The sequence below is a fragment of the Podarcis liolepis genome (genome assembly GCF_965112155.1).
Source record: "Podarcis liolepis genome assembly, chromosome: 17".
NCBI classification, from domain to species: domain Eukaryota; kingdom Metazoa; phylum Chordata; class Lepidosauria; order Squamata; family Lacertidae; genus Podarcis; species Podarcis liolepis.
Window position 1 is genome coordinate 2,672,335 of NC_139571.1, and position 27,561 is coordinate 2,699,895.

The window sequence follows — 27,561 nt, forward strand, 5'->3', positions numbered from 1 at the left end:
GGTGGGGCGGCTCCAAGGCCCCCCCCGGAGGGAGAGGCTGAGCTTCAGGCCCCCGGAGACGGGGAGGGAAGCTTCGCCCCCCTCGCTCGGTCCTCCCTGCGCCCCCCAGGCCTCCCTCGAGGGCCGCGGAGTTTTCCCTCTGGAAGTGAAGATGCGCCGCAGGGCCGCAAGCCCTTTATTTTAAAACAAGCGGGGCTGCAATCTCCTCCCTGTTTACCTGGGAGGAAGCCCGAAAACGAACCGAGGTGGTTTTTTTGGGGGGGGGAGTCATGATTGTAGCTAAACCTGTTTGAAGGGTAGTGGCTGAGGGCTATTTATTTTTGTGCTATATTTTGTTGTGCAAGTTTTTAAAGAGTTCTCCCCCCCCCAAAAAAAAAACATAGACACACCACACAAATTATCCCAGATCTTTCATCAGGAGCTGAAAGCTACTACAGTATCTCCTCATTGGTAAATTGGGATTCTTACAGGAAATTAAAGGAAACAAACAGTAACACAGGCCTTCTGCTTTGTATAACTTGCCAGAACTGGAGCTTTCAAGTGGAACTCTTTGGGATTGTCCTGACTTTGGAACATGTGACTGGTTTCAAATCCCAGTACAGTGGTACCTCGGCTTAAGTACTTAATTTGTTCCGGAGGTCCGTTCTTAGCCTGAAACTGTTCTTAACCTGAAGCACCACTTTAGCTAATGGGGCCACCCGCTGCGCCACCAGAGCACAATTTCTGTTCTCATCCCAAAGCAAAGTTCTTAACCCAAGGTACTATTTCTGGGTTAGTGGAGTCTGTAACCTGAAGTGTATGTAACCGAGGTACCACTGTATAGCATTTCAGAAATCATAACCTTCCTTCCAGCAGTGTGTGTATGTTCCTGTGTGAATTGGGACTTCCTAGTAACTTTAAAATTATTATTATTGATTACATTTTTATGCCACGTTTTCTCCAAATAGGTTCAAGGTGGTGCACATGGTTCTCCCCATTTTATCCTCACAACAAGCCTGTGAAGGAGGTTAGGCTGAGAGATGGTGAGTGGTCCAAGGTCACCCAGTGACCGGGGGGGGGGGGGAAGTGTCCAAAACTCTAGCCCAGGGGCCAGCAAACTTTTTCAGCAGGAAGCCGGTCTATTGTCCCTCAGATCTTGGGGGGGGGGGCAACTAAATTTTGAAAAGAAAAATGAACGAATTCCTATGCCTCACAAATAACCCAGAGATGCATTTTAAATAAAAGCACACTTTCTACTCATGTAAAAACACGCTGATTCCCTGACCATCCGTGGGCTTGATTTAGAAGGCGATTGGGCTGGATCCGGCCCCGGGCCTTAGTTTGCCTACCCCTGCTCTAGCCACTATACCACTCTGACTCTGCAGATGACACAACCGTGATTGGGCTCATCCATGAAAGGGAGGGTGAAACGGATTATAGAGATGAGGTGGAGCGGCTGACAGAGTAGTGCAGAGCTAACAACTTGCTCATAAATACAAGGAAGACAAAGGAGCTTGTGGTGGACTTCAGGAGACAGAAGAGCAACGTCCAGCCACTTCTGATTGATGGGGTCTGTGTGGAGAGGGTAACAACGTTCAGATTTTTGGGCATTGAATTACAAGAGGATCTGTCCTGGAGTGTCAACACAAGGGGGCTTGTGAAGAAGGCGCAGCAGAGACTGTACTTTTTGAGAATACTAAGGAAAAACCATCTTCCGCAGAAACTGCTGCTTGCCTTCTATCACTGTGCCATTGAGAGCATGCTCACTTATGGCTTATGTGTGTGGTACGGAAGCTGTACTACCCAGGACAGGATGGGGTTGTGCAGGGTTGTTAAGGCAGCAGAGAGCATTGTTGGCTGCCCACTCTCCACCTTAGAGCAGATTTATGCCACAAGGTGCCATAGGAAGGCACTGGACATAGTAAAAGATCCATCGCATCCTGGTCACTGTCTCTTCGAGCTCTTGCCGTCGGTACGGAGATACAGGACGATGAAGACAAGAACGAGCCGCCTTAAGAACAGCTTCTTCTCCAGAGCGATCTCGGCCCTGAATGGGAAGCCCGGACTTTGAAAGTCATCTAATCTCCCTTGCTGTATTATACTGTATTGTTTAATTAGTGTTTTTTTGGAGCAGTCAAGTAATTTCGTTGTCCCCGAAGGGGGCAATGACAATAAAGATATTATTATTATTATTATTATTATTATTATTATTATTGTGAAATAAAATTGCCAACACATTTGTAAAGCTAAGCAGGGTCTGGTATGGTTTCAAATTGGATGGGGGACTTCATGTTGAGAATTCCAGCATAGCAGGGGGTGGACTAGATGACCCTATGGGTCTCTTCCAACTCCACAATTCTATGATTCTAAGTTTTGTGGGGTCTTTAAAAGACTGGCCAATGCATAAAGTATATTGGGCTAGTGTTGTTAATAAGTGTGCTAAGCTTTTTAATTAACCCTTTTTGAGGCTGCAAATAATTTTTTGTGTTAGGCAACTGTTCCGTTCAACCTCCACACGGGCTGCCCAGTCCACTGGGGTGGGGGCAGTGTACAACACTTGCCCTCCCCCAGGCACCAGCAACCCCAGCTATGCCACTGTCAACATAGACATTGAGTCCCTGTCAGGATAAAAAGACAGAGAATACTACTACTACTACTTCTACTACTACTAATAATAATAATAATAATAATTTAGAAGGCTTCTAGTTTCGGCCTAACAAGGTTGTGGGGAATTAAACAAGGATGTACACTAGCTTGAGCTCCTTGGAGGAAAGGTGGGGTATGATTGCAATTAATAAATAACAAATTAAACAAATAATGAAAAAATAGAGTACACATACAAGTCTGCAATGGCAGCACTGTGTTCCTCCTCCAAGGACCAATCCTAAAATATTCCAGAGGTACCTTAACACCTTAACTTAGCTACAAGACACACTGGGAATTGTAGTTCTTTCTCCTTGATGAGTTTCCTGCAGGGCTGATGATAGTCACCAAGGCAAATGTCCTTTACTCCCCGCCCCGCCCCCCCTTCATACTGTGGCTGTCAACAGGTGGCAGTTTTGTGCTGCGCGCCAAACATATGCAGGACTCGGCTCTATCACTGCCAGCATTGCCATGGCGCCTGACACCGGTGAGAGGGGGGGAAACAAAGAAAAGTGCCAAAGCTTCCCTCACAAGTGTGAATTTGCGTCTTTGTGCTCTTGCTGGGAGTTCGCCCCTGGGGCTCAGACTGAACACTTTCCTTAGACAATCAGTTTTCCTTTGCCCATATGGTGGCCGTTGGTTGCCACCCTGGCACAAACCAATTGAGAAACAGGGTTTCCTCCATGGCACCACTGCCACATAGCCAGTGTTATCCCTTTCACTTAGATTTGGAGTAGGAACATAGAGATAAAATGGAAGAGAATGGCAGTTGCCGCTAGCGACACTTTGTTGGTACTTAGTAAGGGCCACCTAAAAAGGCCTTGAGGGCTGCATGTGGGAGGTGTTGGACCATCCTGTTTTACTCTGTAGTTGCCAAATCTGTCAACTAGGGCAGGCTCAAGACATTTTGCTGCCTGAGGCAGAGCAGCACATGGTGCCTCTCTCCCCAAAGTCAAGGTGCATATTAGTACCCACAACTGGTCAAATTATTTGGCACCCAAAACAGAACATCCCACAACAACCTCTCCTTGGGAGTAAATATAAAAGAATAATACATTACAAAACAACCATCTGCTGACCTTTCTTGACACACCCAGAATTATATGCCAGAGGCAACCACCTCACTTTGCCTAATAGTAGAGCTGGCTCTGCAATCAACAATACCTGAAATATTTTGGGATTACATGTGAAGGGACTTTTGATGGATTTAATGTTCAAGACAATCCAGCATAAGGGGAGAAAGGAGTAGGGTGGCTATGTGTCTTCCTTAAAAGACAACAGTCCTGTTTGAAGAGGTCCTCTATCAAAAGAGCTGTCTGGTCAAGGAGCAATTTTAAGATAAATAACTATGGAAAGGGAAGTCGAGGCCTATCAGCAATTAGCACCTGGACAGCTACAGTGGGGTATATTATATTTCTGATTAAGAATTAAATTACCGTATATCAATTATTTCTAAATTGGAATCTTTCTCCTTTTGATGGGGATACCTTCCTTCTTCTTTGGTTAAGTACCATGTATATGGTCACCTTGCAGACAAACTATTTAAATAAGTACATTAGTAATTGGATTTTATTTCCCCCTGCCTTGGTGGTTTGATGCTGTTGTCAGTGGTGCTGTCAGAACAGGAGTTGCAGTGCCTTGCCCCCGCCCCTCAGGAGCATGAGGTTCAGCATGGCTTTCAAACCTAAGGTGCTGGTTATGCAGAAGTTGAAATACCAGTTAGAGTCCTCACTCATAAAACCATTAAGTCCTGAATCTAAAATTGCTTAACTGTACCACTCATGGAACTTTGTCCTATTTATCAGAGACAGATGCTTCCAGAAAATATAGTAAATCACTATTCCTATTTTGCTTATCAGTGAATACTTTTTAACAAATTATGTGTGCTGCCAAAATAATTAAAATATCAGGTTTCAGCCACTTTCCCCAAGTCTCTAGAAATTAAATATCTGGGATAGTATTCAAGTATGTTTTACTTAGAGTCATTAAAATTAATGAACATGCCTAAGTTAGGTCCATTAATTTCAGTGGCTCTTCACTGAGTAAAACTTAGTTGAATGCCATTCCTGGGAGTGAGGAGGTGGGGGGGGGGTTGCATCACTTCACTAGTGCACAAACCTGCTCATATACACATGTGCACACTAAAGTATCATGCAGTTCACAGTTTGGCAGGTCAAGAGGCAGGCAGCTGAGGTGAATTTTGAAGCGTTGATACCACATTATAAGTAATACATGATTAAAAATATTCTACCATATACTGAACTGAAAGCAAATGCTCCCTTGGATTTCAAATCAGGGTAAATAAGCACAGAGGAGAAGCTTCACCAGTGCATGATGGTGGTTGAAGGATGTTCTGGCAGTGAGAAATGTGGCACTCGTTCGTAAAAGTTCTGTGGGTCAGTGTTATTAGAAATGTTACACAATCAATTGTCCTTTTTATAGTTATATTTCCTCTAAATGGTCTAGTGTGATTTCTCCTGTGTATTTGTATAATTTTGTGTGACACACAAACTTGCATAACCCATATACCTACATTTCTGTGTCTGTGTGGTTAAGCTAAAGTCAGAGACAGTTCTGTTGCATTTGATTTCTCAAATGAGGAAAGAAAAAAATGTTGTTCTTGAGCAAAAGGGTAGGTTGACACAGACAAAAAGATCGAATTTTTCATAATTTCCATATAGTCAGAGGAGAAAAAGTACCTCAACCCTTGGTGATAAGCAGAGTACATAGAGAAATTGGGCTGTGACAAGGCCTGCCTGTGGCTTCCTCGTGATATAAATACTGGCTTGTTTTTGAGGATTCTTCACTATTTATCCATCTGCTGACCTCATCTGATCGGAAAAGCCCCAGGCGGTAAGTTGATTTGCTTTTCAGAATATTTGAGCTTGAAGGATTTGATAAAACCATTCTTTGCATTAGGACGGGGGAGATACCCATAAAATGGGATGAATAAAATCGTTGATTATAGTTCAATTTGGGTCAGTCTAGAATTATTAGACTATAAGCCGGTGAGATAGAATCCGACCTCTGACTTGCAGCAGTCACTCTCTGGCTTGAAAATGAGCAAGGCCAAATTCTGTTATTTGTCCTTCTAGCAACGGAGTGGCTGAACAGACTATATTCTGTTAGACCTGAAGGTCACCTGTCACAGAACTTGAAGTGATGACATTGTTTTCTATTGAGGTGCATCACTTGGCTCAAGTTACTTTTACTATAAACCACTGGACTTGAGAATAGTAACTTCACTTCTCCAGGGTATAGAATTTACACACCGTATTTTTTTTCAGTGGCACCCCATCCAAATGAACCTGTTTATGTTCTCATTTATCTTGTGTACCTGCTAACACTGGTGCATAGGCTTGCAATGTCTATTGGGGTGGGAGAAATGTAACTCACCCAGCTTTGTTAGTTTTGAAATACTAACGAATATGGTATTTTGGAGCTAGGAGTTCGTGGTGAATAGCAGGAGAAACAATAGACGAAAGGAAGTACTTCTTCACATCACACATAGTTAAGTTAGAGAATTTCCTACTACAATGTGTGGCGATGGTCCCCAACTTGGATTACTTTAAAGGGGGATTAGACAAATTCATGGATGATAAGGCTATCAGTGGCTACAAGCCATGTTGATGATGACCGTATCATCCAGCAGGTATCAGATGCTGGGGACAAACAAAAGAAAAAGCTTTGTAGAGGCATTCAGTTGCTCAGCGCTGCAAACAATAATGATAAATGAAATCAACTAGCAAGACTGTTATTGTGTACTTTTGAACAAGCTTCTCCACAGATGGCAGTGATGGGCATTTCCATATGTACAAAAGGAGGTGTGCGTAGAACATCCCTCTCTATTGAAGCCACTTGGAAATATTTTGCATGGTGAAAACCCAAACATAGAGCTTACTAAAGCCAATTCACATTTGCTTGATTGGGGCAGTTTACTTTGGCTTAATCATTGAGTTATACAACCTTTTTAGGAGTCTAAAGCAGGGGTAGGCAACCTAAGCCCCGTGGGCCGGATGCGGCCCAATCGCATTCTCAGTTTGGCCCATGGACGATCCAGGAATCAGCGTGTTTTTACGTGAGCAGAATGTCTCCTTTTATTTAAAATGCATCTCTAGGTTATTTGTGGGGCCTGCCTGGTTTTTTATATGAGTAGAATGTGTGCTTTTATTTAAAATGCATCTCTGGGTTATTTGTGGGGCATAGGAATTCGTTCATTTCCCCCCTAAAAAAATATAGTCCGGCCCCCACATGGTCTGAGGGATGGTGGACTGGTCCACGGCTGAAAAAGGTTGCTGACCCCTGGTCTAAAGGGTATCTCTCTACCTTTAGGTATTTCTAAATGTATTTATTCCTCCACTAAATTTGAGTTAAAATGCTTGACAAAATGTTGTGACATACAACATCCCATATGGAATATTAATTATGGTCTCCTAAAATGGTATTATTAATTTGATTTTAGTCTCTCCGTCACCTTTTTCAATTTGTTGAGACTTTTAATTGTCTTGCCTCATTGCAACTTGAAAGGCAGATCAAAGGTAGCATGATATATACATTTTTAATTTACTATTGGATTTAGACATGAAGGAAGAGAAGGCAAGAAAAAAAGGAGGGAATTCACTTTCTGATATTGCAGCTCTGGGTGATTTAATATAAATTAGCTACAATTTGAGATGTGATGTAACAGTTCCTGTTGAAAATCTTGGAATATCTCAGTAATTTCTCTTGGTTCTTTGCAGTAACATATTGCACTCAGTAGGTTAATTGATCCACGTATTATATGCATCCTATTTATTATATATCACAAATTGCCCTAGAGCAATGCTCCCCTACTTGACACCCTTCAGATATTTTGGATTATAGCTTCTATTAGTCTCAACCAGGAAGGCTGTTGGACCAGTTCAAGGTCTATTTAGACATGTACTTGTACATGTACTTGTATTGTCCCCACCTCCAGCTGGAAAGTCAATATGGGATAGCTAGAGCATTCAAGCAGAGAGGGCAAGGATCCTGAATACCTCAGTTCTACTCTCATACCAAGAGGCATGAGGGTAGAACTACACTATGCGGTACATGCAACAATGTCCAATAAAAATGAATGGCCACTTCTATTAGAGCAAACTCTGTTGGAGTGGAGAAGATTGTGTTTAATTCTTGCCCAACCCTCTACTTTCCCCCACAATTCATTCCACCAAACACTTACCTTAAAAGAGTTCCAGGTGCTTCCTTGCTTGTGGATGTGGATGGGTGGGTGGTGAGTTCCAACAGAAAAGTGACAGGTGTGGGGGCAGAGGGTGAAGCACTCCCCATTGCTGTTTCTCCTCCACAAATCTCCTCCTACTGAAATGACTTTGCCGAAAATATAAGCTTTCAGTGAAGTTTTGTTATACAGTGTATAATATACACAGTTTTATATATAACATTGGTTAAGTTCTGACCTCAAGAAGGAAAATAATACGTATGAGGCAGCAATGGGCAATTAATAGATCATGGCCCATCTCTTCCAGACAAGAATTCCCAGCAAAAGTCAATAGAACAATTGGATGGTTTTAATTGTAGACTAGAGGGGTTATTGTGTGCCGGGGGGTGGATGGGGATGGATCCTGTGTTCATCGCCTATAGAGAGAGATCCTACACCTCTCCCATTATATCTTCTGTCTCTGAATTGAGGGGGACTGCATAGCGTCTCACAGCAAACTCTTTAGGAGTCTTCTAGATCAACCATCCCATATGATATAATAATAGTAAATTCAGATGGTGACTGCCAACATGACTGTAGCCGAAATGGGGCCAATGAGGAAATATAGGAAGGTATCTGCACTCAGCAGGTTTGGTGGGAAACCAAGGTTTATAGAACTATAACAACCTTTTTTTAAAAAAGAGCTGGTTTGGAGTGTTGATTAGAGATAGACTATGACCTGTGAGACCAGGGTTCAAATTCCCACTGTGCCAGGAAGCCCATTGGATGACTTTGGGCCAGTCACTGACTCTCAGCCTAACCTACCCAACATGGTTGTCTGGGTAAAATGGGGAGAAGTAAGTGTGCCACCTTGAGCAGTGGGATATAACTGCAAAAATAAAGAACAAACAAGGGACAACCACCCCCCAAAGACAACACAATAAGAACTGAGCATACTCAGTGCACACTGATGGTTGACTAATTTGGAAAACCCAAATGGAAATCTGGCGTGGGGTGGAATAGCCCACTGGGGAAGGGCATGACTGGTGCCTGGCTGACATGGGGGGGGGGGTGAACTAGCATTTTTTTGAAGGTCCCTGTTAGACTTCAGCATCTGTTTTTGGCCTTCATTAAATGCAATTTCTTGCCACTAACATAGAAGTTCAGAATGGCTGATAATTTAGATAAATTTGGTTTGCAGTTTCGATAACTGAATTAACCATCACACATTAGAAGCCAGTTGGTTTACTGTGCTTATCTCCTTGCTGATATCCCACATAAACAAAAATGCATCCATAAGGAGACACAAGGAGGCATGTTTGAGACTCTGAAACAACTTACATTGGAATAAAATCTCAATGGACATGGAATAACTGGCACTCGTTGATTATAGTCATAGCCATTAATGTGTGCCTATTTCCCTCACGTACCTATGATTCCCTGAGAAGAGGGCTTGATTGCTATTCTGGGAATTGTAGTTCTGCGAGGGCACTAGGGGTCTCCTAACATTGCTTAGCATCCTTAACAAGCTCATTCCCAGGATTTTTTGGGGGAAGCTATGACTGTTTAAAGTGGCATAATATGGCAGATGGGACCTATGTTTTTGGAAAGTGAGGAAGACCTACCCTTTTACTATTCTGTAACTTAAGAATTCTTAAAACAGATGGTTAAAGAAGGTTCAAATGCTTTAACTCTGTGTTAGTTGGGCCTGAGTGCACATTGTATGCTCAAGCTGGATTTTTTTTTAGTGGGCCATTGTATTTCCAACCCTCAGTCCACTAAAGCTACCATGTGAAGGGAATTTTTAACCTCACGGAAGCGGTTAGATGCTCGGTTTGACGTATAGGAAAGAACTCAGCATTTGGCACCAATACCATATGACGCACATACGCTGGGAACAGGTGTCAGCAATTTGAAACCCATTGCGGGGTAGCATTTTCTCCCCCTTTCTAGGAAATGAACATAGGCAAAGCTTACTGATAACAAGTAAGATGACATCAAAACAGGTTGAGGGAAGGGTGTGGCGTCTAGCGGTTAGAGGAAGGCTGAAGCGGGGGGGGGGAATCTTGATGGGGGGCGCTTTTTACACCGGCATACCAGCTAGAGGACTCTGTTGATGAGCACTATAAATGTTGTAGTAAATAATAATAATAATAATAATAATAATAATAATAATAATAATAATATATTCCACAGATAACTCATGGATATACTAGTGTTGTGTGTGCCGCAATCTCTGAGCAGCAGTGAGATAGACTTTAGGGGTTCCAGTGCCCACCTGAGGTTCGGTTTTCTTTGAATGAAGCTCAACAGAAACTACACATACGGTATCTACAATCTGAGCACAGGGTGGAAGGCTCGCGGCATTGACACTCCAACAGATCTTGTTTTCCTATTAGGTTTCCATTTCCAGAGGTCCTACAGCTTCAGCCAAACTCTCTCATACATTGGCTCTGGCTATTGTTCTCCTTCGTACAAGATGATGTTGTGGCTGGTCAGGTGACAGGGTGAGGAAAATGCCTACTCCCCTCCTGGAGAACATCATGAACCTAGTTGTCTCTATGGTAGCATGGCAACCTTTTTAGTTGTGCAGTTAGGAGTGCTTACCTGAGTCAGCTAGACCATTAACCTAACAAAGAAACTGGGTAGACCAGTTCAGTTATTTCTTGAACAGGCCTTCATTTTGTAGCAACAAAACCACTGGCTTGGTTGGGGGGCCATGGGCATCATCCAAACCAGTCCCTAAGCCCTATAATACTATTCTTATTTTGTAGTCCTTAGGAAGCATGATATGTAAATGCCGCCTGTCAATAGCACTTCCGGATTGGAGCTGGACAAACCAATGCCTCATCCAAATTCCTCATCCAGTTCATCTCTACAGTGCCTAAATGTAGTAGGCTGGTTTTGTACCCTTCTGTCCGCCATGCGTGTGACCCAAGCGACTCCAGTAGCCCCATGAAGGGATACAGAGATCTCACACTATGACTTCACAGCACTTCCACAGACCTGTAGCTCCTAGGATTCTTGGAGAGGCAAGCCATGTCTGCTAAACCAGTCTCTCTCTTTTTTTAAAAAATAATATTTATTACTTTTTCAACAATTTAAACACTACACAAAAAAAGAACAATAAAAAAGAAAAGAACAATACAATACACAAACACTACGTAACACTAACAAATTAATCTGACAAAACAAAACAAAAACAATTTAAAACACCTCAAACAATTTCAATATCTTATTTTTCATTCACTTATTTCAACGACCTCCTCACACCTCCCTTTTTGTATTCCACTTCTATTAATTGTTTCAGCAATTCCTTTCCATCTTCCTCTGTTTCCCATCCTATAATTATCTTAACACATTCTAACCTTATTTTTTCCTTTAATAATCAATTAATCTATTTATACTTAATTCCTTATAACATTTCTACTAAAGCCATATAACTTCATTCCAACATTCTTCTAACATTCATTAATTTTACAATATTTCTATAAATAGTCTTTAAAATTTTTCCAGTCTTCTTCCACCGACTCTACTTCCTGGTCTCGGATTTCTGCCAGTCATTTCTGCCAGTTCCATATAGTCCATCAACTTCATCTGCCATTCTTCCTGGCTGGGTAAATCTTGTGTCTTCCAGTACTTCATGATGAGTACTCGTGCTGCTGCTGTTGCATACGTAAAAAAAGTTCTATCCTTCTTTGGCACCAATTGGCCGACCATGCCCAGGAGAAAGGCCTCTGGTTTCTTCAAAAGGGTATATTTAAATACCTTTTTCATTTCATTATAGATCATCTCCCAGAGTGTCTTAATCCTTGGGCATGTCCACCAAAGGTGAACTCTAATCCTCAGATTCGTCTGTTTTTCTTTAAGTTCAGTCATAGCAAGCGTCAACTTATGTTCATCAAATTGCCTCTAGGGCTGGGACTCTCTTTCTCTCCAGTTGTATTACTTGACATTCAGCAGCAACGGCTTTCTCCCTGGCTTCCTCCGCAGTTTGCCGTATCAAAGTAGATTCCTGTGTCAATTTCTGAGTGGTTTCTTGCTAAACGAGTCTCAAACTTAAAATGCCCTTAGTCTAATAGGGTTAAATTTATGGTACAGTCAAATCTTGTCCATAGCTTTTGCTGAAAAACCAACTCCAAAATTAAGGTACAGTAGAGGACAATCAAAAAAAATTTGTTTTCAGTTATATGGCAGACAATTCTGTCATTTAAACAGTGGCAACAATGTTCAAACGCCTCCAGTGAAATGGATTTCTTAGTAACTCTTCAGCTTCAAGTGAGAATATCATTAAGACCCCAAGGACAACACCCTGATACTTACAAGTAAAACAAATATTTTAAAAGAGCATGATACTACCTTCCAATATCAGTGTTATTTTTCCAAGGGATTGTGATGCAATTACCCAGATTTGTATATTTGTGTGTGTATGCACGTTTAATTTTAACTAAATTGCATTCCTCCTTTATTTCCTTATTGCTTGTATGTTATTGAATTATATGCTTTTGATTAAATAAATAAAAATATATACTAAAGTATATAAAGTAAAATATATAGCTAAAGTAATTAACTGTGCTGGCAAAAATTTAAAGTGCTGCTGGCAGGCATTTAATTTCATATTCTGTGTTGAAAAATTTTAACTGCCAATGATCTTTTGATTTTTTAAATTGTGCTCTATAGTATTGTTGTGTTTTGATGTTTTATATGTTTTGTTTTCTTAAAAAAATGGAGCCCCATGTTATGGCCAAGAAAGGCATTAAACATTTCCCATAATCGTCTCTTCAGAGAAGACCCACTGAGCTAAATGGACTAACATTAGTTATGTCTATTGTCTTCAGTGGGTCTCCCTTCTGTAAGACCAGCATTGGACAAAACATCTTTTCAAAAGGATGCACTTTTCCTCAGCGTCTTCAGAAACCTATTCTATTATACTTAGGTGTTTGTTTACTTGACAGGTCTCCTTTCCCCCCAAATCATTTCATTTTAGATAAAATATCAATTCATAGCAACCCGCGCCAGCACTTGGGGTGGACCAAAGTTGTTGAGCTTTTCTTAGGGCAGCCAATTTCAGGCAGCGCCCAATATACCCGGCTACCGTCATGCTGCCCTCAAGCTCCCCTGCTGCCTGGAATCCCACCCCCAGATGCACAGCAGCCACCATGCCACCCTACAGACCCCTGTGCCACTCTAAGCCCACCCACCTACCCCTGGCTAACTACGCTACTGCTTGACGTCTCCCAGGCTTCTGTTGCATTTTGGCAGAACAAAGGTGCTAGTCCTTTTGCAAGCAAACTATGGCCCAGTGGGAAGATGTTATGTCAGCTAGTGATACAGAACAGTTTCTTATGCCCACTACTCTCTTTAGTCAGCACTGCTTGTTGCCAGTGCACCAAATGTGGAAGATATAGAAGCAAAATACGCATACATAAAGACATTTAAGCAACTGTGTGTGCGTGTGGGAGTCTGGGAAATCCAGTGTGCTGCCGCCTAGTGGCCACCCGGCCGTAGTAACCACCAAGCAGCAGGTTCTTTGGATCTCAGCAAATGGAGGGCAACATACGTACACTTAAGCAACCTTTATTAACAATTATAATAATAACCATAGAAACAGGTGCTAATATACAAAACAAAGATAATTAAAGGACATTAGCAGAGAGGCAAATTAACAATATAGAATAAAATAATAACTAACAAAAACTATAAAGCCAATAATAACTAATATAAAATATAATGCCATTAGTATAGGCAATAAGCAAAGATTTTTGGCGAGAGAAATAATAACAGATATAGTCACAGAATAGTTTCAGCTTCACATCTCCCCCCGCCCTTGGAGATCTCTGGTGCTTCAGGCAGGCAGGCAGTTCTAACTTAGGCTCAAGAGCCTTATCCTCACCCTCTGGAATGGTTCATATCAAGAGCTCATTGAACTGATGGAGTTGGGGCCTTATATAGTGTCCTGGAGCAGCTTCCCACTGTTTCTGCAGCAGGTGTTCATGTTGGAATCCCTTTCCCATCCTTTGAAGTCAAAGTATGAGCTGGCTCAGAGCAGCGCCACTCCTTTCTTTCCCATGCCTGTAGCTGCGTTCCTTATCTCAGTGACTATATATGGAAATAGAAGCTAAATTGAAAAACAGGAGCACCATCTACTGGCTGTTTCCCTGGCAATACACCTGGCTGAAGAAGTCTTCTCAGGTGTATGTGCAGGGGTGTTTAAAAGCATGTGCATATGCCTATTTTACTTACTATGTGTTTCCTGAGTAGGGCAAGTTTTTGCAGCACTGACAATCTGCAGCACTGATCTTTTCATTTCCCTGCCATGCTCGCTGTCCGTTACTTATTTAGGGGGGGGGGTTGGGTTTAGATGGCATGGGCATAAAACAGATTGAGATCTACAGGTAAATTTCTGGGTGACTGTGTAGTTCGACACACATCTCTGACTCTCAGTGGAGTAATCAGGAGTGGATTTCCATGCAGAAGCTAAGAACCCTGAGGAATCAGGCCAGTGGATCACCTAGTGCGGCATCCAGGTCTTACAGTGACCAACCAGAGGCCTATGGGAAACCTGCAAGCTGAACCTGAGTTAACAGCACTTTCTTGCAGTTTACAGCAACCAGTATTGAGAATAATGATGATGATGATGCCTCCAAGAGTAGAGGTGAAGCAAAACCGTGGCTAGTAGCCACTGATAGGCTTACCCTCCCTGAATTTGTCTAATCCTCTTTTAAAGCCATCTAGTTGGTGGCCATCACTGTGGGAATGAGTTCCAAACTATGGAAGGTGGACCTCTTTCATTTGTCCTGAATCCTCCAACATTCAACTCTGGATGAATCCTAGTGTTATGAGAGAGGGAGAAAAACTTCTCCAGCCATTCTCTCCATGCCATGCATACTTTTATACACTGAAAATAATCTCCTTGGCTCAGAATTTTTAAGTGTGTGCTTTTTGCACTGGCTGTTTGGTACTCTCATAAAAAAGCCTGCCTGAAGTCTGTCATCCCTTGCTCTAACAGGCGACTGGTGTCTCCTTTCTCTATTGTGGCACAGCAGACTCTGGACATTGGCTGCTGGCTGCTGTATGAACCAGGGACCAAGTCATATAGCATATGGGCAAAAGTTGTCCTCTTGCACCACAGACACTATATACAATCATTTAAACCTCCTGATGCAGCAGGAGACAAGACAGCTGCTGCTGTTCCTCATGACCATTCCCTTTGCAGCACTGTTGTCCCCCTTCCCTCACCTGCAAACATCCAGGTGTGCCACGCTGCAGATATAATGGAGAGAGATGGCAGGACTAGGTTCCTGCATTGGCTCTTGGTTTAACGGATTTAAAGGCTCATGTCTTCCATCAGTCTTAGCTAAAAGGCAACCATAAGACATAATATCACTTATTGTGCCAGGCTGGGTAGCAATCTAGACCCATGCACCTGTGCAAAAGCCTATGTGGGCAATCTTATCTGTCCTGAGAACAAAAGCTACTATTTGAAATCTATGTCTGAGAAGTAAGTCCTGTTGAACTCAGAAGAGATTCAACTCTTAGCAAATATGTTTACCTGCCAAACTGCTTCTACAAATGACATTTAAATATGCTGGAACATTTCCTTTGGTTTTGCTGCAATTTGAATTTAAAATTTGCCCAGAATACTAAACATAGCTGCAATCCTGGGAGTAAACCCCACTGAACTCAGCAGCGGCGTAGCGTGAGTTCTCAGCACCCGGGGCAACGCAAGTAATTTGCGCCCCCTAACCCGGGGCAAGGCAAGTAATTTGCGCCCCCCCTAACCCGCGAGTTGCCGCTGGCGCTGCCGCCCAAACGACGCCGCTTGCCCGGAGGAGGAGGGGGGCAGAGAGGCGAGGAAAATGCAACTGCCCAGCAGCTGCAGCAGCACTGGCGGAGGCGGGGCTGTGAAGAGGGGCTGCCTGGCGCGTCCTCCGCGGCGAGCGCTGAGAGCCGCTGCCTGCCGGGTGCCTTCAGCCCGGACGCGCGCACAGCTCGGCGGTTCCGTGAGACATGCGGCTCCGCTACAGCCTGCGCCCGAGGCTCTTCGGCGACTCCGGAGGCAGCGAGCGCGCCCCCCCCAGATGTTGCGCCCGGTGCGGCCGGCACCCCTGGCACCCCCCACGCTACGCCACTGGAACTCAGGGAGACTTACATCTGAGATGACGTGTAGAGACATCTGAGATGTCTCTAGAGCTGTAGTTCTGTCTCCCATTTTCTATCCTGCTTTAGCAACATTCACAGAAGCGTTGCCTTCCATATTAGAATGTACCGTATTTTTTGCTCTATAAGACTCACTTTTTCCCTCCTAAAAAAAGTAAGGGGAAATGTGTGTGCGTCTTATGGAGCGAATGCAGGCTGCGCAGCTATCACAGAAGCCAGAACAGCTAGAGTGATCGCTGTGCAGCGATCCCTCTTGCTGTTCTGGCTTCTGAGATTCAGATTTTTTTTTTCTTATTTTCCTCCTCCAAAAACTAGGTGTGTCTTATGGTCTGGTGTGTCTTATGGAGCGAAAAATACGGTACTCTTCTTAAGTCAACTATGTAATAAACACAACCATATTTATGTCCTTGGTGAAGATATAAAATCTCTCCCATTCTTTGGATCCCTCCTCAAAAAAACCATTTCCTCATTCCTGGTTGAAAAACTTAGCCTATTACTTTCCCTTGGATTTATCCTGTGTGTGTCCCAAGTCTCAACCACTCCTCCCCAGTTGCTACCCTTGCTTCTCCATTCACAGGGCTGTAGTGTAGATTAGAAATTCCTCAGAGAAGGGACCTGTGTTCATTCATTCTCTCTCTCTCTCTCTCTCTCTCTCTCTCTCTCTCTCTCTCTCACACACACACACACACACACACACACAGAGTTTCAAATCACTCTGGCCTGAAGTACCTTTTATCAAAATAAAAATTTAAAAAGTAGCTGTCCAGGTTTTATTCTATATATTTCTCTTGAATGGGGAGGCACCACCGAGATTTCAGTTATGATCTAGGCCAGGAGTCAGCAAACTTTTTCAGCAGGGGGGCGGTCCACTGTCCCTCAGACCTTGTGGGGGGCCGGACTATATTTTTGGGGGGAAAGGGGGGGAGAACGAATTCCTATGCCCCACAAATAACCCAGAGATGCATTTTAAATAAAAGCACACATTCTACTCATGTAAAAACATGCCGTTCGTGGGCCGGATTTAGAAGGTGATTGGGCTGGATCCGGACCCCAGGCCTTAGTTTGCCTACCCATGATCTAGGCAGATCTTTCTGTTTATGCATTGTTAGTTACAACAATAATCTCCCCCCCCCCCAGCAGTTCTTTGTGAATAAACTTTACCCACTGAGTACTATACTATTCTGTTTATAAACTCTCTGCAATCACAGTCTAGTTTGGAGGTTTTGTAATTTATTTATTTCATTCATATTTATATGCTACTGTATCATAAAAATATATCACAGTGGTTTATAACAATATAAAACCATAAAACCATACAGTAATGTTAGAAGAATTTTAAGGTCTTGTTATAAGAAAATACTGCTCCTTTTCCCTTATGGGATATCCAAGAGCCAGTATAGAGTCCTTAAGTAGGTCCCCTATTGGAAGGAGAAAGTAACAGGCCAACCAGAGAATATTGAGAAAAAAGGCAGCTAGTAAGCCTGATCTTTATTGATCTGTTGCAACAGGGTGCTCACTATCACACGCAGGAGGCAGGAGGGGCCCAGAACAATGGTGTGCAAGCCCTATATGGACTTTTCACACTGCCCACCCTGCCTACGATGCAGGGGTTCAAAACATTACACTCCAAGAGAATCCTGTTTCTCCCATTGCTGCTGGATGCAAAAAGAAATCAAGAATGCTCAGCTTGCTGTGTTTAAGACTGCACTCAGATTTCCTCCTTACCCACATCATCCCCAGCTGTAATCCTTAAAACAACTGCTCTCCTTCCAACTCTAAAACTCCACTTGAAAGGCTTTTGTCCTTCTAACTAATTATGAGTGGAGAGAGAGGCCCCTCCCATTTGCCCTCTGGCACAGCGCCACCCACTTTGCCCCACTATTACCGTATTTTTCGCTCTATAACACGCACCCGACCATAACACGCATGTAGTTTTTAGAGGAGGAAAACAAGAAAAAAAATTCTAAACGAAACAGAGGATGTATGATTTTTGTGGTTCATGCTGTGGCCACAGACATGTGATCTGACAGTGAGTTTGAAGTAGCCCAATGCAAAAATCCTGAGGATCCATGTGGATCCATGCTTTGTAACCACATTTTTGCACCACTGCGGCCCCAGGCAACAGTGGGTGCATTATTTTTTTTGGTGCAAGATGTAGCCATGGACATGCTATGTGATCTGATGGTGAATTTGGGGTGACCCAGTGCAAAAATACTGAGGATCCATGTGGATCCGTGCTTTGTAACCAAGTTTTAAGTGGGGAGGGAAGGAAAAGCACTCAAGGGACAAGGAACACGCATGGGATGGGTGGAGAAGGATGCTGCTAATAATGAAGAAGAGGGGGAGAAGGCTCCTTTCCTCTCCTGCTTTGCTCCTTTAAAGCAAGCAGGCTCTGCTTTTCTCCCTCCTCCCCGCTCATCCCTGGCTTAGCGAGCTGAAAAACTTTGCTGCTATGTAGCGGGAGGAGAGAGGGGCAGAGAGCCTGCTTGCTTTAAAGAAACCAACCGGACAGGAGCCGCTTACACTTGTGTAAGCGGCTCCTCTCCTCTCCCGCTTTGCTCCTTTAAAGAAGCAGGCTCTCTGTCCCTCTCTCCTCCTCACTCAGCAGCTCTTCTCCCGCTTTGCTGTTTCAAAGTGAGCCACGGAGGAGGGAAGGAAGGGGAACCATGGATCCTCTGCTCACGACTGCAGCAGATCCCCCCCCCCCGCCATCTGTAGACATTCGCTCCATAACACGCACAGACATTTCCCCTTACTTTCTAGGAGGAAAAAAGTGAGTGTTATGGTGCAAAAAATACGGTAACTCATATTTAGTGGGCTATTACCAGGCTGGCTCCTGGCTTGTATTTTAACATGCTAAATCCAGTGTGTGACACCCAGGAATTTGAAGGGAGTCCAAGAACTCCACAAACTCATAACAATACCTTTAATGAGAAAATAAATTTCATGAAATGTTATTGCAGGCGTTCCTCATTCCTGATGCCTGGCTCCAAGCCATCCTCCACTCCACCTCCCCGTCCTCTACCACAGCCCAGTCCAAGAAGAGGTGCCCAGATCCGGCCAACAGTGTTGACTTGTGCTGCACCACGCAAGCAAGAAGTAAGTCGGTGGGGAGTCAACCCCACTCCTAGCAAGCGCCAGGGGTTGTCCTGATCAGACAGTTGCCAAGGTGTACCTGTTGGGATTTTGGTAAATATACTGCTCTAGGCCACTTCAGTCTCTGCCAAGCAGCAGCAAGAGATTCCAAGGGTTTGGCACTTAACCAGGGTTTGTACTTCCTTGGAAAGAGGAGGCACAGCAGAAACAAGTGCCTTTAAGAAATCTGGTATATTCACACACATTGTTTTTTTTTCTAACAAAGTGTTTAGGGGTACTGTCATTTTTCTACTCATATTGAAATACTGCCCCTCAATGAGACCAAACTTAGCCTCACAAAATGTTTAGGGGTATGCATACCCCTGTGTCTCCCCAGAAAAAAACCACTGTTCACACATATTTACTGTATTTTTCGCTCTATAAGACACTTTTCCCCCTCCAAAAATTAAGGGGAAATGTGTGTGTGTCTTATGGAGCAAATGCAGGCTCCGTGGCTTCAGCAATAGCAACACAAAGCCTCCGAAGCGCAGTGGGAGCGCTCCTGCTGCGCTCTGGAGGCTTCGCGTTGCTGAAGCCTGGAGAGCGAGAGGGGTCGGTGCGCACCGACCCCTCTCGCTCTCTAGGCTTCGGGTTCCTTTCACTGAAGCCAGGAAGACTCTCCTGGTTTCAGCGAAAGGAACCCGAAGCCTCCGGAGCGCAGCAGGAACTCCCGTTGTGCTCCGGAGGGCTTCGTGTTGCTTTTGCTGTTTGTTTTGATTCTAATAATAATAGTAAATTTTATTTATACCCCGGCCGAGACTGGGCTCAGGGTGGCTAACACCAAATATATAATACATTAAAAACACAAAATCAAGCGATTAGATTTAAAATACAATTCAAAATCACATTTAAAATCAAAATAAAATTAAGTGGGAACCCACAAATCATAACTGTAGGTGTAAGGAATTAAATGTTCACCAGGCCCGGCCACCCATGCTGGTCCCATATGGGCCAATAGAAAGAACCAAGGAGGCCGCTTACACACGGGGTCCCATAGAAAGAAATAAGGGGGTCAGACAGGGCCCAGACCAAAGGCCCAGTAGAACAGCTCTGCCTTGCAGGCCCTGCGGAAAGATTTTGTGGTAAAGAGCATGTTTTCTAGAGGAAAGCTGCTGGACAAATGCAAAACTGCTTGGATCTGTGCCTAGAAAGCACAGGACAAGTGGAAAAACCACTCCAACCCAGGACAAGCAGAAATGTGGATGAGCACTAAGATTCATGGAAGTCTTGGGTTATCCCTATCTTAAAGACTCCAGGAGGATTCACATCTGAGATTCCTGGATTTCATTTGACTCTCTTCTTTTCCTTAGGTCACTCACACAGATGGCAGTGAACTGCCCCTTGTCGTCCTGCCCCCTTCTGGGTCGTTACTACCCCAGGGAGCCCATTCAGCAAGTTCAGGCCCTGCCCCACCCCACAGTAAGTAGAGGCAGGGGAAAGGATGGCATTTGTGAGTGGGAATATAGCAGCTTCCCTACCTATTCTTGTCTGCCTTTGTTTCAGGGAACATCACTGAGAAATGGGACTGGGTTCAGTTCCCAGCCCCCCCTGCACTCCAACCCAGAGAGAGGTCCCCTGCGAAAGGAACCCCTATGGACAACACCCCTTGCTTTCACAGCCATGAGGAAAGGTGAGCTGTCCGACTGCCCTGAATACCTCTTTCGAAACCACAAGTTTCTGGTACCAAAAGCACCCCTACTAGATGCCCTAATTTTTTAAGAAGGTAAACAGGTCTATACCTCCCATTGCAGTTTGCTTTATTAAATATATTTATTCAAATGTATACAAAAAAATCATACCCATTACAACATATATTTTTATAATACACTGAAATAAAACAGGATAGCTCAGTTGGTAGAGCATGAGACTCCTAATCTCAGGGCCGTGGGCAAAAGTGGATGCTCCTGCCACACCTCCTGTGGAGTTGCTAGAGCCACTAAGTGATGGAAGTAAGAGAACCCCCTCTGCCCATAGCAGCTGCCAAATCAGAGTCCCATCAGCAAAACACAGAGACCACACTGCAAACAGGCACCTCTAGCTTGGTTAAAATATTTTGTTTGCTAAGCGGAGAGGGGTCTTGGGTAGGCCAAGGGGCGTTCTGCTTCGATGTAGTACTTTTTGGACCTGTTGAACTCCTGTAGTTTGCATTCTGCAAAGCTCCAGTTAGTTTCATTTTCCATTCTTGTTACATAGCAATAAAGGACAGTTATGTTTGAGAGGCCTGCTTCCTTCTGATATGCTTTCCTGTTACCCCAACACAACAAAACACAAAACCAGGATTTTTGTAGGATGGGCCTGAGATTGTGAGCAGGTCCTTGGCATTGTCCTGGGAGAAAGCAAAACAGTTGAACCTAGTGGCTGAATGTCTCGGACTTGATTTCTCTTGCAGAGTCATGTGCAGAATGCGCAGAGAGTGGCTGGTGCAAGAAGAATTGGTGAACAAATTAGCTCTGCAGGTATGGACAAAGTTGGCAGGTGGTGGGATGAGGGAGGGGGGTGGACGCTGCCACAGTCACTGTCACTGTGAGGGAAGCCTGCAGAACAGAGCGCTTGCTAGGCGTACGGTCCTCCAAGTACAGTGGTACCTCGGAAGATGAATGCCTCGCAAGACAAAAAACTCGCTAGACGAAAGGGTTTTTGGTTTTTTGAATTGCTTCGCAAGATGAATTTCCCTATGGGCTTGCTTCGCAAGACGGAAACGTCTTGCAAGTTTGTTTCCTTTTTCTTAACACCGTTAATACAGTTGCGACTTGACTTCGAGGAGCAACTCATAGAACGCGGTGTGGTAGCCTTTTTTGAGGTTTTTAAAGACTTTGGTGATTTTTGAAGCTTTTCCAAAACTTTTCCGACACCGTGCTTCGCAAGACGACAAAACTCGCGGAACGAATTAATTTCGTCTTGCGAGGCACCACTGTATAGCATCTTATGTAGCCAAAATGGCAACACTCACACACAAGAGGGAGCAAGATTTGGGAAGTACATATAGCAAATCTTAACATCTTGTGGAGGAACCTCTCAAATGACCCAGTTTGGGCTGAGCACATGCTCAGTAGGTATGGTGAGGTGAAGAGAGAGGGGAGTGGAATAGAATGGAATGGCTGGGAACCTGAACAGGAGCACCCCACTATTTTGCTGTGGGTCCCACTAGTTAGCATTATTTTCCCAAAGCCATGAGTTTTTCCAGAGCTGGTGTGTGGAGATTGCATTTAGGTGAAAAAAGAGCAAGAGGAAAGCAAGATTCTTTTTTTAAAAAAGAAATGGCAAGTGAATAGGAGACAACCGCAGGTTGGGGAGAGAACAATGAAATCTTCTGAGGAGGCAAAAGCTCAGTTTGCTGAATCAGAGAGCTTTCAGCAGGCATGGCCACTGCTGCTTTCTGAAACAACAACAAAGGCAAAACTTACTCTTTAAAAAACAATGAAAAGATTTTCAAGACCCTTTGCACTCTGTCCCTCGTTCAGAGGAACTTACATCTGATTGATAACCTAGGTTAAGGGATATGACTAAGCTGGAAGAGGCATGCGTGGTGCATCTAGAAACTGATTGTGCTTTTTTCTCCACCTTCCTCCATGATCTAGCTGGCACAAGAGAAGCAGAAACTGTTAGTCATGCGGGCAGAGTTGGCACCTGCCTTCCTTTCACAGCATCCAGATGCACCAGTGCCAATCATTTCATGCCAGTCTGAAGGGCCAAGGAATGAGTTCGAGGGTTTGGAATGCCACTCTAACAGCCATGGAGCCCACCTCTGTTCAGGTGAGAAGTGTTGGTGGAGAATGGAGGCCAGGTTCCATCCCCTTCACTAAGCTCTAGAAACGGATGGCACATTCCAGCCATTAGGTTTCAGGAGTGGGCATGAAATATAAAATTCTGTTGTCTGTTTAGGGTGTGGGGAGGGTTGTCGGAGCCACAACAGGGTTGCAGTGATTGAAAACAATGCCAGTTTCTGAGAAAGGAAATGGGAACAGTTCAGGAGTAATTCTAGCCACACACCGTGGAAACATCAGAGTCCATGCACTGAATTTCACACCATGTTTTACTCTTAGCCATTCAGGTGAGTCAGTTAGCATACCATCTCACCTCTGCTTGGGGTTCTTGGAGCGCTCTGTGGACTAGTAATGTGTATTCCTATTAAAGGGCATGCCCATATTATCAGTCCCTGGTAACATCATATAGAGACCTTGACAATGCTAAGCTCGATTCATGGATGTCCTGGACAGTCAGTCCTGGACGGTCCTCCTTGAACAAGAGGACAAGAGCAACATAGGGGTAATATGGCACCAGTTCCATTTTGAAGCTGATTTGAGGCTGGCTTGTTGTCATGCTGCCTCAGTTTGACAGTTAGAAGTGAGTAAGCATCCTAAAATCTGAGCCTCCTGCCATTTAGATACTTCATCTGAAGGCTTGATACAAATAAATGTCCCTGAGCACGAGCAGAGTGCCCTTTCCCACAAGTCGCCACAGTCAGTCTTGACTGCTGTAGAGTTAAGGGATCTCACACAGGTTTGAAGTCTGCCATTTAGGAAAGAGTGTCTCAAGCAGAAGATGATTTGGAACCAGAAATCTCCAGCAAAGAATTGCTCCTACTAACACCTCCAGCCTCATTTCTGTCTACAGAGAGAAGCCCCAGCATAGAATATTACCGTCACACTCTCAACCGCCCACCTTTCACGTACGCTGCCCTTATTCGTTGGGTAAGTTATTTAGCAAAAGGTAAATACGAAATCCCATACATATAGGATACAACTATATTTTTTAAATGTTATGCAGATCTTTACCAGATCAAAACCCCAAAATTTGAATGTTGTTTTCCAGATACAGTATGATTGAATGTCCTTGCAATAGGCACCATTCTTGTTGCCCCTATATGCTATTGCCTCCCTTCTCTACTTCCTGGCTTCAGCAGCACTATCCTTTGCCCACAAACCTCTTCCTTCTCTGTACTCAGTTGCCTTCCACTTGTGTCTGTCTCCTGTAGCCAACAACTTTCTGAAAAGTTCACTGTGTGGTTGCAACATACCCGTTAAAGAATGGGATGGGGAATCTGGCCATCCAGATCATCCCATGTGAAAAGAACCTATGGGTCTTGGTGGGCACAAGACTGACACGAGTCACAGGCTTAATTCCCATCATTCCTGCCTGCTGGCTATGCTATCTGAGGCTGGTGAGAGTTGCAGTCCATCAACCCCTGGAGGACTTTAGGTTACCTCTATCTGCATTGATAGAAAAAGTTCTATCTGGATTACTAAGCCAGTGAGGACTGAAGGGCATCTAAAGGGTGTTTTGGTTTGGGGTTTAAAAAGCCCATTTATCTGATCACATACTTCACATGGAAGTGTAATTAGTGGCAAGTGGGGGATTATGCAGGGCTAGACCTAGCTGTCAGCAACTCAAGCAGCTATTTTTTTTCTTCCCCCCCCCTCAAGCAGCTATTTTAGGCATCAGTGCTTTAAGAGGTACAATGAAAGGCAAATGTCACACATAGAATGCTTGGGCACAGCTCTCCAACAACATACAAGTGTTGAGTTGAGCCTAGTACCCACTGGGGCCCACTTCCAGTGATGTGCATGGCAGCTGTCAAAGAAAACAACATTTCAGCCTACCCTTTGATTCAGGCTCCATAACTTACTGTACAATGCTCGCATGGGCTCTCAAAAAGCAGGGGTTGCCATCCTTCTTGGGCTAGTGGGCATCTTTAGAATTTTGAGCATGCATCACATGGCTGCAATGCACATCTGGCATAACACAAAGTGGCTGCCACATCTAAAAGAGCAGAAAAGGGTGTGGGCATCTGCATCAGTCACTTGCTCAGAGAGTGAGGGATGCTCTTTTCACCTCTCCTTTGTTCAGAAGACAGTGCAACCAGGAACTGAGCAGGAAGAACAAACAGTCCTTTCTGCATTGTGGATTTTTGAGGAGTTATTTACTGAGGCCTTTTGCAGCCACCATGGGACATAGTTGTGGGTACACAGGTGAGCCCTGTGCAAGGCACACTGAACCTCCCTCCCTCCCATCACCTTCTACATGCATCCAATTTAGCACAACAATACTGGGAGCACAGAAGGCCCTTTTGTTGCTTTTCAAGAAGACGCTGAGATACCTTTGCCTCAAAACCAGGCTGTTAACCATACCTGCCTATTACTTGCAGGCCATCTTACAATCTCCTAAGAAGCAGCTCAGCCTGAGTGAGATTTATCGCTGGTTTAACAACTTTGGCTACTTCAGGCACAATGTAACCACCTGGAAGGTGAGGGGATCCCATTCTTAAACTGAGAATCAAGGGGCAGCCTCATCTGAAAGAGCAGAAGAGGCAAAAAACAGGCGGGAGGATATGGACAGAGCAGGCATGAAATGTCCCTCTTTTTAGATTGAAATCTCAACTACTGAGCGAGTGAGATCAGAACCCCCAAGTTTAAAAATTAATTTTTAAAAATCAAAAGGACTTTGATGTGTACACTTTGCAGAATTGGAAACACAATTTCTCCAGACTAGGGAACCAGGACAGAAATGAATGGAGAAAAATGTGGGACAGCACTTTATAAGTATTATAATAATAATGAACAGACTGAAAGAGGTGAGTTTAAGAACCTTGCCTCAGAAACACACCCCACCCTGTAACACTCAAGAGATAATAAAGGTATTTGATTCCGTACTGCCCAAGAAACCATGGGGAAGGCTGATGGCTTAGTCCTAAGTACCCTCAGTAGGAAATCTTCAAGTAGACTGATCTTGGTTAGCTGGAACTATGACTCAGTAGCCTGGTTTGCACATAATGCTAAGCCAAGCTATGGCTTTTGTGTTAATGAGCAAGTAATAAAATGGCAGCCTCTTCACTCCTCTCTTGCTCCTGCAACACTACTTGGAGCCAAGCCTTAGTTTAACTTAGCATTATACGCAAACCCAGGCTCATTGTTTGTCTCTCTTCAAACAAACCATGTGCTTTAGACAAGGTTTGTTCTTGGCTTACTGCTCATGGTTGGTTTGGCACAAGACAAGCCACAAGACTGAAGTCACACAGAATGTCACGTCAAACTAAGGCTTGGCAGTGCAGGAGGACAAAAGTGGCTACAGTCTTCTTACTGTGCATCAGCACACTTGCATGTTGACACTAAGCCAGGGGTTCCCAAAGTGTGGCCCATGGACTGAGTTTCATTCAAGTAGCCCACGACATGTCTGCAGATTTGCTGTTAAAGACAGGAAATGGATCACCTATCCATCAAATAGTCATACTGATTTTTAATTGTATTTCATTGGTTCTCTTATTTCTTATACTGTTTGAATTCCATAGAATGTAAATTGCAATACATAGAATCATACAATCATAGAATTTTAGAGTTGGAAGGGACCCCAAGGGCCATATACGCCAACCTGCTGCAATCTTAAAATGTGGTCCCCCATCAATTATAAACAATACTGGACCTTGCTTAGCTTTGCAAATGTGCGAGCAGTTTTATTGCTGCACCACTACAATAAATACCATATAAAAATGTTCTTAATAAAAGAAGCAATAAAAACACAATGCCTTACCATTGTTAAAACAGAAAATAAATAATTAAGACCCTAAGCAATGCTCAAGCCCTCTATGGGAGGAAAAGGTTTGGGAAGCACCCACTAAGCCACAGCCTACATAGCTTAGCATTTGGGGCAAACTGAGGCAGTGTAAGATGGCTTGTTTATTTTACTGTATATTCCTGGGATCACAGTGTTTATTGCAGATGAATACATTTCTATTCATTTCTATAGCAAGCACTTTATAAACTATTAGTTCTAGAACGCCATAGAGCAGGGTTAAGGGGCTGAAGATCCTGCTAAGAGGGCTGAAGAGCACCTGAGGGAGGGGGACTTTGGCAGAGGGACGAGAGTTAAGTCCGGGTAAAGGAGAAGGCGGGTCTAATGGCCAGGGCACCATGCCCATCTTTTCTCAACCCACAGAATGCCATTCGACACAACCTGAGCTTGCACAAGTGCTTTGTGCGTGTGGAGAATGTGAAAGGAGCCGTGTGGACACTGGACGAGTTTGAGTACCAGAAGAAAAGGAACCAGCGTTACTCCACTTATTCACACCCATATCTGGACAGCCAAGAAGCAGCAGGGTCTTCTGCAACCCAAGAGAGATTGGGCCAGCCAAGAACAGAAAGGCGCATCCACCACAGGCTGGAGTCCTCTCCGCACTTTTTGTTTCCTTAGGGACCATGAGCTGAAGGATCGCAGTGCAGACTTCCCCCTGCAGGCGGCCTGGCAGCATGTGTGTGTGTGCGTGTGTGTGTGCACACATGCCCCCCCCCAATCAAGTTGGCTTCTTATAGCCACCAGCTTTCCTCAGCATGCACACACAACCCACAACTGAGCCTGCTTCCAGACAAGAAAGCAATATTGCAAAAAGATCAAATCCAGAAGAGGGGGGAAATGGCAGCCTATGCAAGCCTCCCCTCTAACCCCCCCCCCCGTTACTCCACACGCAGCCAGAA

General features: G+C 44.1%; 1 protein-coding gene across 6 annotated transcripts; it reads left to right on the forward strand.

Moving 5' to 3' along the window:
• The first annotated feature begins 85 nt into the window (after window positions 1–85).
• On the forward strand, window positions 86–27,429 carry LOC310696718 (forkhead box protein P3-like). Of its 6 annotated transcripts, XM_083482607.1 has the most exons (11): window positions 86–245; window positions 948–1,022; window positions 5,304–5,475; window positions 18,925–19,060; window positions 20,407–20,515; window positions 20,600–20,726; window positions 21,486–21,552; window positions 22,675–22,849; window positions 23,711–23,787; window positions 25,242–25,340; window positions 27,026–27,429. In XM_083482607.1, the coding sequence occupies exons 4-11, from the start codon at window positions 18,941–18,943 to the stop codon at window positions 27,278–27,280; spliced, it is 1,029 nt and encodes a 342-aa protein (XP_083338733.1). In that variant the 5' UTR covers window positions 86–245; window positions 948–1,022; window positions 5,304–5,475; window positions 18,925–18,940; the 3' UTR covers window positions 27,281–27,429. The 6 variants fall into 6 exon arrangements, with proteins under 6 accessions (XP_083338733.1, XP_083338735.1, XP_083338736.1 ...); XM_083482609.1 differs by lacking the exon at window positions 5,304–5,475; XM_083482608.1 differs by lacking the exon at window positions 86–245 and having other exon boundaries at window positions 258–1,022.
• Window positions 27,430–27,561: the final 132 nt, after the last annotated feature.